Genomic DNA, 11,543 nt, shown 5'->3' on the forward strand with positions numbered 1-11,543 from the left:
GGAAAAAAATGCCATAAGTGTTTATTAAATGCTTGAACATTACAATGATGTACAAATTAGCAAAGTCTTCGGTTGTTTTTTAAATATTGAAATAAATACTGTACCATGCACTTTATATCAAGGTATTATTGTACCGTCATATTTTGACATCGTTACATGAAAATGCATTATTTTCACTGTTCTCTCACTTAACTTTTCAAACTTTATTTTTATTTTGTGTGAAGTTCTTATCCAGGTCGCCCGCTGTGCAGCGGTATCACTCGGCTGGGTCAGCCATGCAAAAAGAGGGCTGTGGTGGGTCAGGACTACTGTAGACTACATGAGGGCGGTCACACCTCCTACAGCCGACTCTGACATGGATTCAGCATCTCTTGTCTTTTATTAAAATTCAGAAGTGTTTGCAGAATATACATTGAATGCTAGAGAACTTTTAACTATTTAATCACATTAGGCCGTGTTCACACTTGGCGTCTTTTTCGAAGCTGCCGGCGTCTGTTTTACATTATAATCCTATGGAGTAAACCGTGTTTTCAAAAAAGTCCTGAGCGCTTTTTAAAACGCCACCGCCGGCGTCTTTTTCTGCAGCTCAGAGCGTTTTTTCGAGTTGAAAAAATTTCAACTTTTCTGAAAAAAACGCCCTACGTCAAGCGCCTTTTTGACAGCTGACCAATGACAAGCGAGTAGCGAGATCTGTCGTTTCCATAACAACAAGAAGAAAAATGGAGAAGGTGCCGGTAGATAGACTGCTCGTACTAGTTTCGGAGCACAGGGAGCTGTATGATATGAGCACAAAACTCTATCATAATATTGGTTCCTTCCCCGTATAATGTCGTGCACCCACAAACGTCGTTGTGAATCGACACAGTTTTTTCGATTCACAGAATTTTCTTTCCCGTTAACTTCAAAAGCCAACGCAAGAGCCAACTTTTTACTCTTTCTTGACATTTCTGCAGTACACAGCGCTAGGCTACTGTTACAGCTGTTGCTATGACAACAAAAGACGCTCTCAGCTGCTATTTGTAACAGACGCTGCCAGCTTTGTTTTTCATTAAAACAACGCTCTTGTCAACTTTTTCTAGTCAAAAAAGACGCCAAGTGTGAACACGGCCATAGTTTGTCTTTTTGGTCATAGTGGGTTTTATTTCATGTACATTATAATAAATGATGAAAAGTAAGATTTAAGATGCATGCTTTTTGCATGCACTGTCCTTGGAGCGGACCTGACCTACATTTCACTGCTGGTTATACCCTGTATAATTGTGTATGTGACAAATAAAAATCTTGAATCTTGAATTGAATCTTTTTAAATTGTCAAGTACTTATGGATTTCACCATGCTGTCTGCAAATGCGTTATGTTTTACAAACATTTATTAAAGCATTTTTGGAAGAAAATGATCTAGTAAATGAAGTGTCTCTTTAGAGTGCATTTGTCTTTCAAGTTAATGATTGAGATGGTGAGAGCTATCTGTTAGCATTTCTATTTTCATTATTCTATAGTATTAAAGACTCAAAGTGCGCATGGCCTGTAATCGCAGTTTACACCAGGTATTAATGTGAAAGTGTCCTCGTTCTAAACCTCTTCTGTTTAAGAATTATGGAGGCCACAATGCTCTTGGGAACCTTCAATGCAGCAGAAATCATGTCTGAGTCCTGCAGGTAGTTCTTTTTATTTAATGACTTTGGTTTGTATGCATTTTCATCTGTTAAACCCTGTATAGACCACTTTGAACTGATTGGACATGATTTGAGAAGGTACGCAGAATTTGTGCTCTGCATTTAACCAGTCCACATATTAAGAGTATAGGTCACCATACTTGGTCACACTAACATCATAAAAGAAAAAGAGTTTGTTGCACTCTGGGATTGAATCATTTGTAGTCAAACTAAAATAATCAAACACTTTCACACTCGTCATGGAGAACCTGTATGTTGATTTTTTTCTTTCATAAATTCGTTACAAGCAGGTTGCTTTTCCTCTCCGAAGCTCACTTTGAGTGGGCTCGGAGCACAAGCATGTTCTACAGAAATAAAGGAAATTCTACTGTTTAGACGCATTTAGGTGGCTCTGAAAAGAGCCTTTGGGGTTAAAGACTTATGAAACCAGGAGTTTAAGCGCGCTCTCCACGGATGCGGCGGGCCAGCTGGATGTCTTTGGGCATGATGGTGACTCTCTTGGCGTGGATGGCGCACAGGTTGGTGTCCTCAAACAGACCGACCAAATAAGCCTCGCTGGCCTCCTGCAGGGCCATGACAGCGGAGCTCTGGAAGCGCAGGTCCGTCTTGAAGTCCTGAGCGATTTCTCGCACCAGACGCTGGAAGGGCAGCTTGCGGATCAGCAGCTCGGTGGACTTCTGATAGCGACGGATCTCTCGCAGAGCCACGGTGCCGGGCCTGTAGCGATGAGGCTTCTTGACGCCGCCGGTGGCCGGTGCGCTCTTACGGGCGGCTTTGGTAGCGAGCTGCTTCCTCGGGGCTTTGCCGCCGGTGGATTTACGAGCGGTCTGCTTGGTTCTTGCCATCGCTGCGATGAACTTCTTTCTCCGTTTTGCGTAGAAAATGTCGCTTTATCTCCTACGCGCCTGCTTTTAAAGCATCAAACGGCCACGAGCTTATGGCGTCATAAAGGGGCGGAGGCTTATGATTGGCTGATGTGTGACGTCTGCCGAAGACTGCTAGCCAATGACTGCGCAGCTTCTGTTTGCAAACGGGGCTGTTTGTGTGCTTTGTCCTGCTTATTACTTTACGGCTTTCAGGGATTTATTGTAGTCTTTGTTTAAACATCAAACACACTCTTTACAGATTTCATAGGAAGGTTTTATGTATTCATTATGAAATATTAATTTGGCTTAATCTTCAGCTGTTGATGGTATTAGTAATTATCGAAACTCAGTTGTAATTTATTTAGTTAACCATTGCTTCTTTAAGATTATGCATGTGTAGTTACTGATGAAACTAACAGAATAGTGCTCTCTGGTAGATGAAGTGGGTGGCTCTTAAAAGAGCCTTTGGGTTTGAGAAACACAGGAATCTGCTTATTTGGTTTTGGCGGGTTTCTCGGTCTTCTTGGGCAGCAGCACGGCCTGGATGTTGGGCAGCACGCCGCCCTGAGCGATGGTCACTCGGCCCAGGAGTTTGTTCAGTTCCTCGTCGTTGCGCACCGCCAGCTGCAGGTGACGGGGGATGATACGGGTCTTCTTGTTGTCCCGAGCGGCGTTTCCAGCCAACTCCAGGATCTCAGCCGTCAGATACTCGAGCACAGCGGCCAGATAAACCGGAGCACCGGCACCGACGCGCTCGGCGTAGTTACCTTTGCGGAGAAGCCTGTGAACACGACCGACGGGGAACTGCAGCCCAGCTCTGGAGGACCGAGTCTTAGCCTTAGCTCTGGCCTTACCGCCGGTTTTACCTCTTCCGCTCATTGTCGATTATGGAACTCCTACGTTCGTAAAGCAGAAATGATAAACCTGGGAGCCTCGCTATACTGTATTTAAAGGAACCTGCTATTCGCCCATTGGTTTAGAGCCTTGTAATATTTTAAACCAATCACTGAACTTCCCTCCAACACCCACCGCCAAAGCCACGCCTCCACAACTGGCTTTCAGATTGTGCTGCATTTTAGACTAAGCTGAGCACATGACAGAAAACATTAAATAAATTGTGAATTGTTGAATAAGTAATAAGTAGTAAGTGATGGGAGGTTGATATAAAAAGGTTTATGAAACTTTTTTTTAAATAAAAAAGTCAATGCAAAAAAAGCTTTAATAGTTTTTAAAACTAATTAAATTTAGGTCTATGATCCATTAAAGCTGTTCAAATCAATAAACGTGAATAACTATTCCTTTCCTATACATTCAGTCAACATAACATTGCGACTCGAGGTAAACTCAGATGCAGTCTTACAATAATATAATAGTCAAACAGGCTCTTTCTTTAGAGTTAGTGGGTGGCTCTGAAAAGAGCCGTTGGGGAATAAAACAGTAGATATTTATCTCTTCTTGGGAGCTGCCCTTTTAGGCTTGGCAGCTTTAGGCTTTGCCGCTTTGGGTTTGGCAGTCTTGGCTTTTTTGGGGCTCTTGGCTGCTTTCTTGGGCGCTGCCGGCTTCTTTGCCTTCTTGGGGCTCTTCGTCGCCTTCTTGGCGGCTGCAGCGGCGGGTTTCTTGGCCTTCTTGGGCGATTTCTTAGCGGCGGGCTTCTTTGCCGCTGCGCTCTTTGGTTTCTTGGCAGCAGCGGGTTTCTTGGCCGCGGGCTTCTTCGCTTTAGGAGCCGCTTTCTTGGCCGGCTTCTTCTTGGTCTCGGCTTGCTGCTTGCTGATCTTGAAGGAGCCGGAGGCGCCGGTCCCTTTGACCTGCAACAGGGAGCCTTTAGTCACCAGGCTCTTGATGGCGAGCTTGACGCGGGAGTTGTTCTTCTCCACGTCGTAGCCGCCGGCGGCGAGAGCTTTCTTCAGCGCAGCGAGGGACACGCCGCTCCTCTCCTTGGACGCGGACACGGCTTTGACGATCAGCTCAGCGACGCCTGGACCTGCTTTCTTGGCTTTAGCAGCGGACTTCTTCTTGGGCGCTTTGGCCGGCGGGGCGGCAGGAGCCGGGGCTGGAGCGGTTTCTGCCATTGATACGAGCGGATTCTCAGTCTTTCAAATACTGAGTTCAAAGATGAGTGTCACATCAGCAGCGCTGCGCTCTTAAACACCACACGAGAACCTTATAGACTCAGCCAGCCGCTCTGTGTCTGCGCGCCTCTGCGAGAAGCGCTTGTGTTTTCTTCTCCTACATTGAAGTGTAAACTCGAGTGGTAAAACAATTTGACGCAGTAAAAACCAAGCGAACACCAAGCATAGGCTCTTGGCTTTCTTTGGAGACTGAAATACGCGAAGAAGAAATGTTTGTTGTGCCCCGGTCAGATCAAACTCAAGGCGAGCATCAGCGACGGAACAAAGCCGCGTGTAAATCTAATGCCTTATTTAAGTGAAAAAGTTGATAAAAGATTAAAATCGTCCTCTGTGTGTTTCAGAAACAGTTTGACAGTGAATATAATGTAATGAGCATCAGTGAAGGGCGTGTGTATTGTTTCATACAGCTGTTGTTTTGGGCAGCTTGAAGCACAAACACCTGGGGCCTGTACCATGATGGCAGATGAACAAATTCAGAGTTACAGGATTAGTTTCGAGTTGACAAAACCAAACCACTCCAATCCGGCTTTGTTGGTACATAATGCTGCTCATCAACTTTCTTTGTCAACTCGGGCTTTGATTTTGAGTTTGTGGATCATGTGCTCATGAATGTATAACATCATGGTGAAAAGCCAATCATGAGCCTTGGTTAAAGGTTAAAGGTTTTGCTAAAGGTTAAGAGATTTGAAGAACATGATGAATTTAAATGCATTCGCAATGAAAAAAGTACTTGTTCATGAAAGAGGACAAATAAATGAAATCTTGCTTCATCAGTGCAGTCAGAAGTGAAACTTAAGTTATATAGTTGGAAATATACAGCGATACAGACTCGAACATGTAAGGTCACATAATCATTTTTAAAGTGTTATCTATTGATTCTACAGTTTATTATATTGACATTCATTTAAAATAAATTATTTATAATACCTGTTAAACTAAAATTGCTTGTGTGTAATGGATTAATAATGATAATATAAATATTTAAATCACATAAAATAACTCAGTTTTTGGTTTTGGCCAGACATGTTTTTATTTTTTTTTACTACTAGTGCCCTTTTATTTGGAGCAAGAGAAACTGGGGGAGTGTCACTTTGCTCACATCTGATTGGTCTAATTTCAGTTTGAGATCTCTAACCCAGAACATAACCTGCTGGGAGCAGGTTAGCTGTGCAGTGTAAATTACTATGGCAATGAACGCAGCTTTCATGGTACCTAAAATCCAGGAATGGGGCAAACTAAACTGAAATTTACCTGACTAGCCAGCTAATCTGGATTCATGGTACAGGCCCCTGGTCAGGAGCAGGTTTTCTTCTGTAAACCCAGTTTATTTCAGTCTCTCATACCCTCTTTTTAAAGTGTAAGCAATGTTTAAATACCCCATTCATTCACTTGGCAAAAATGCAGATTACAGAGTATTTTTTGTCTTATTTCAAGTACAAATATCTAAAAATTCTAAAGTCAAGGTGCATTATTTGTAGCAATAGACAACAATACATTGTATGGGTCAAAATTATAGTTTTTTTCTTTTATGCCAAAAATAATTTTCTCAATTGCTAACAAGTGTTTACCAATGCTTAAAGTACTTTTTCTAAACTATTAACACAGCAACACTGCTACATCACACAGTTAGCCAAATAGCTAATTTTCTGGTCAAAACCACATTTTGTTAAATAAATACAAACTCTACATTTCAAAATGCTGAATACATTTTTCTTCATATGCTAACTCTATTAAAACACAGCAAACACAATTCAAAATCGAGTCATTCGGTAAAAACATTAGCACTGGTTTTCTATCCAATAGGAGCATGTAGTCAATTATAGTGCAGACTGTCAAAATGCTAACAATTAATGGCATTACAAAAACTGCATTACTTATTATGCAGTTCGACCTGTAGAGAACATACAATATGAGATCCATTAAACTATATAACAACAACAACAATAATAATAATAATAATACAGCCAGCAAGTTCATTTGCGTGTCAGTGGATTCATTTATGTGTACAGCATAGTGAAGGATCATCAGTATAGAATGTAAAAGAAAAGTGACAGAATTGCAGCAGTAATGGCAAAATTAAATAGCTGTCAGTGATTAAAAAAAAAAAAAAAAAAAAAAAAAAATTAATTAATTTACAAGTGTGCAGTTCACAAATAAACAATTTTGGGTTTTCTTTCCAAAAGAAACGGTCAGTCATAGTGCATATAATGTCAAAATGCTAACAATTAAGATTTGTTTTAACAAAAATGTTTTAAATTTTGCCTATTTTTTTTCTAAACTTTTAACACAAATCCAAGAATTGCACAAATAAAATGCCTCACATCTCTTGCACAATCAAGCACTGCCTTAAAAATATCATAAACACATCTCAAAAGCAAACATTTGCAAACACCTTTGCCATTATATTAATTCCTGTTAGATTTTTGTGTGTTGTGTTTTGCAAAAAGTGTTTTTTTTTGTTTTTTTTGGTGATTTAGCCTTTAGTTTACTTTCAACTGAAACCCATTTTACATTAGTAAGTGTTGAATGTGTTAATTCTTGGCAACCTACTATCTAAAACCGAATGAGTCATTACTTTATAGAATGTGCAGAAAAACTAGGTCCCCTTTGCAGAAATTCAATGGAAGCCTTGATTGAAATTGCTTTCAGTTTGTGGGGGTTGGATGTGGATGGTAGCTGATGCCAGTGATCAACAAAAAAATCAACATACATGGCCTTTGGTTACTATGCAAACTTGTTTCCATCACAGAATAAAAAAGTAAAAACAGTAATTGTGACCTTTTTAATTTGAACTTCTGTTATTGGAATTGGAATTCAGACTTTATCAGAATTCTGAGACAGTCACAATTACCCTTTAGCCTTTATATTACATGGCAGAAATAAGCTTTCATGGGTTCCACATGTGGGAAAAAAAAAACATAAAATTGCACAGTCCACACATTCTCACTCCTCTTTCTTCTCAACCCTATGTCTTCTGTGTTGTTCTGCATCCACAAAACCAATTCAAAGAGGTATTTTTTACTCTATGTTGATGTAATGGAAAGAGCTTCAACACCAGGCTATTTCCTTCAAATGAGACTGGAATCAGCTACTTCTAAATAGTTCAGTGATCTAAAATCAACATACATGTCTTATAGCGTTTAAAGAGCTGCTGGATGTGAGATATTTGACACTTCTGAGTGAGGCTTCTGTGATCTGTTCACTGCTTTCTTTCTCTGTAAGAAGAGATACATAATTTTTAGTGTGGTTATAGAATGAGTAAACATGTTGATGGCAACAATAGTGACCGGTGGGATTATACAGTGCATTTTAGTTATACGTATTAATCTAATTGCAGCTATTAGTGAAGGTTGCACTAAAATGGTGCAATGAACAAGTTGCAGTGAATTTTGAAATACATTGTTTTTTTTTTTTTATTTACAGTTTTTCTCAGTCACTTTGGTGCATTTCTCGATTCGTCCTTAATATTTGCAAAAATGTATGTGCATTTCTCAAAACAACTCATACAAACAGCACCACACAATGGATAACCTGCAAAAGCCTATAACTTACTCAAAATCTTTAGTTCATCTCTCAGAAGTAAGTATTTATGTCATTGTTCACAAACAAGATAGTCAAAATGCTTAGTCATGTTGTCAATATAACAGTGCACTCTGCAGTATTACCTGATGTAAACTATGGCAACAGTTTGGATGACAGTTACTACTGAAATGTAGAAGGCTGCGCTTCTTTTCAATACCACGACTGAGGTGCCCTTGAGCAAGGCACCGAACCCCCAATTGCTCCCCGGGCGCTGCAGCATGGCTGCCCACTGCTCCGGGTGTGTGTTCACGGTGTGTGTGTGTGTGTGTGTGTGTGCATTTGTTCACTACTCACTGCTGTGTGTGTGCACTTGGATGGGTTAAACGCAGAGCACCAATTTCGAGTATGGGTCACCATACTTGACAATACGTCACGACTTCAAAAGTACAAATTTACACATTACTGTATGTGGGATATTGATTGAAAGAGACGGTTTCGAAATGTTTGAATTATTGAGGATATGGTTGATCTCCCAATATTTAGCTGCACACTTCAAGATTCAAGATTCAAGATTTTTATTTGTCACATACACAATTATAGGGTATAACCAGCAGTGAAATGTAGATCAGGTCCGCTCCAAGGACAGTGCAATTATAAAGTATACAAATATTAAGAAAAAGAAAAGTTGAAAAAATAAGAGAATAAAATAAAATAAAAGATAAAAAATATTAATATAAATGTGCAGGTCAGTATGTTGTTGACTTAAATAGTAATAAGAGGAATGTGCAAAACGTTGTCCAGGGTATTTAAATAGCAGCAATATGAGGTAGAAAAATTATGAATAGCTATTGATATAGTGTATGGAGTCAAGTGATGTTATGACACAGAGTTAGAGTTTAGGAGCCTGATGGCCTGGGTGAAGAAGCGCCTCCTAAGTCTCTCAGTTTTTGCCATCAGGCTACGGAAGCGCTTACCAGATGGAAGCAAAGTGAATAGACGGTTGCCAGGGTGATTAGAGTCCTTGATGATTTTGACAGCTCTATTTTTGCAGCGTTTGAGGTAGATGTCCTGCAGAGAGGGGAGAGCAGACCCTGAGATGCGCTCAGCTAAGCGCACAACTCTCTGTAGTGCTTTGCAGTCCTGATTGGAGCTGTTTCCATACCACACTGAGATGCACTGAGTCATACACTTTCTATGGTCCCTGAATAGAAAGTTTTCAGGATTGCTGGTGAGACCCTGAATTTCCTCAGCTGTCGCAGATGGTACAGTCTTTGCCTGGCTTTCTTAACCTGTGTTTGGTTGTGTGTAGTCCAAGTCAGGTTCTCTGAGAGGTTTACACCGAGGTACTTGAAGTTACTCACCCTCTCCACAGGGGTCCCACTGATCATAAGAGGAGTGTAGGGCTGCTGCTGTCTCTTCCTAAAGTCCATGATCAGCTCTTTAGTTTTGCTCACATTCAGAGAGAGACAGTTGTCCTGGCACCAAGATGTGAGTCTCTCTACCTCATCCAAGTATGCGGTCTCATCGTTGTTGGAGATGAGGCCCAGAACCACAGTATCATCAGCAAATTTGATAATAGATGTGGAGCTGTGAGAGGACACGCAGTCGTGCGTGTAGAGAGAGTAGAGCAGGGGACTCAGGACACAGCCCTGTGGGGCTCCTACGTATGGAGGTATGGAGGAGCAGATGTGGCTCTTTACAAGTCTCTCAAAAACCTTCATGACTATAGATGTGAGAGCAACTGGGCGATAGTCACTCAGGCAAGAGGGTTTCTTGTTCTTTGGCACAGGGATAATGACATATTTTTTAAATGCGGTGGGAACCACGGAGGTAGCAAGGGACTCATTAAAGATGGAAGTGAACAAACCAGCGAGCTGATCCGCGCAGGACCTCAGAACACGGCCGGTTATCCCATCAGGTCCGGCTGCTTTCCTGACGTTCACTTTCTTTAGCGCCCTCCGAACCTCATCCTCTGACACGGTGATTACAGGATCAACGCTGCTTCAGACATGTAAGGCCATGATTGACAACATGGTCCACAATAGAGGCCCTAATTTCATCTGATATGCACCTCTGTCCATGGCCTCTTCTGCCTCTTCCTCTGTTTTGCCTGTGTACACTTCCACCATTCATCCTTACTCCTCTTCTTCCTCTCGTCTGTTGACCCTGATCATTTCCTGGATGTTCATCCACTGCCAGAATTTGTAACTCTTGTGTTGTCCTCTGTCTATATATGCTTTCCAATTGAAGGTTCATGAGATGCACCTTTGAGCTATTTCAGAGAACTGGTTTATAATTGGTTATAAACCAATCCTCCCTCCCCCCCTCCCTGGACCCCTTCCAGTTTGCATATAGGTCCAACCGCTCGACCGATGATGCCATCACCACTGCCCTCCACCCAGCCCTCACACATCTGGAGAAAAAAGACTCATATGTCAGGATGCTGTTCATAGACTTCAGTTCAGCATTCAACACAATCATCCCTCAACAGCTCACTCACAAACTGGCCCAGCTGGGGCTCAATACCTCTCTGTGCAACTGGCTGTTGGACTTCCTGACCGGGAGACCTCAAGCAGTACGGGTCGGCAGTAACACATCCAGCACCATCACACTGAACACTGGGGCCCCCCAAGGATGTGTGCTGAGCCCCCTCCTCTTCACTCTGCTGACCCACGACTGCACACCATCACACAACTCCAATATTTTCATTAAGTTTGCGGATGACACGACTGTGGTGGGTCTCATCAGCAACAGAGATGAGACAAACTACAGGAGCGAGGTGAGCCACCTGGCCGGGTGGTGCAGTGACAACAATCTCTCTCTGAATGTGAAGAAGACGAAGGATGTTGGGGTGTTGATGGCGCAGTGGATAAGACACATTCCTTTGGTGTGAGAGACCCGGGTTCGAATCCACTGTGAGACACCAATGTGTCCCTGAGCAAGACACTTAACCCCTAGTTGCTCCAGAGGCGTGCGACCTCTGACATATATAGCAATTGTAAGTCGCTTTGGATCAAAGCGTCAGCATACATTTACATTAATTCATTTATTAAATGAATAAATGTAAATGTAAATGTAAATGTAAATAAGGAGATTGTTGTTGACCTCAGGAGAGTACACACTCAGCATGCCCCTCTGACCATCAACGGTGCGACTGTGGAGAGAGTGAGCAGCACCAAGTTCCTGGGTGTGCACATCACTGAGGACCTCTCCTGGACTAACAACACTGTAGCACTGGCCAAGAAAGCACAGCAGCGTCTCTACTTCCTCCGCAAACTCAGAAGAGCCAGAGACCCGGCCCCCATCATGTGCACCTTCTACAGAGGCACCATCGAGAGCATCCTAACTAGC

At 42.1% G+C, this 11,543-nt stretch overlaps 3 protein-coding genes across 3 annotated transcripts; all 3 read right to left on the reverse strand.

Moving 5' to 3' along the window:
- Positions 1–2,109: 2,109 nt before the first annotated feature.
- LOC306866682 (histone H3.2) lies at positions 2,110–2,520 on the reverse strand (the record flags this gene model as incomplete). Its single annotated transcript, XM_079411964.1, has 1 exon — positions 2,110–2,520. One exon carries the CDS (start codon positions 2,518–2,520, stop codon positions 2,110–2,112), a length of 411 nt encoding a protein of 136 aa, XP_079268090.1.
- A 513-nt stretch (positions 2,521–3,033) lies between these two features.
- Positions 3,034–3,420, reverse strand: LOC306866686 (histone H2A-like; the record flags this gene model as incomplete). The annotated part of the gene is made up of 1 exon (XM_079411968.1): positions 3,034–3,420. The coding sequence occupies one exon, from the start codon at positions 3,418–3,420 to the stop codon at positions 3,034–3,036; it is 387 nt and encodes a 128-aa protein (XP_079268094.1).
- Positions 3,421–3,986: 566 nt separating this feature from the next.
- Positions 3,987–4,610, reverse strand: LOC306866677 (histone H1-like; the record flags this gene model as incomplete). Its single annotated transcript, XM_079411959.1, has 1 exon — positions 3,987–4,610. The coding sequence occupies one exon, from the start codon at positions 4,608–4,610 to the stop codon at positions 3,987–3,989; it is 624 nt and encodes a 207-aa protein (XP_079268085.1).
- Between the last annotated feature and the right edge of the window lie 6,933 nt (positions 4,611–11,543).

Source organism: Barbus barbus (genome assembly GCF_936440315.1).
Source record: "Barbus barbus genome assembly, chromosome: 48".
Classification (NCBI taxonomy): Eukaryota; Metazoa; Chordata; class Actinopteri; order Cypriniformes; family Cyprinidae; genus Barbus; species Barbus barbus.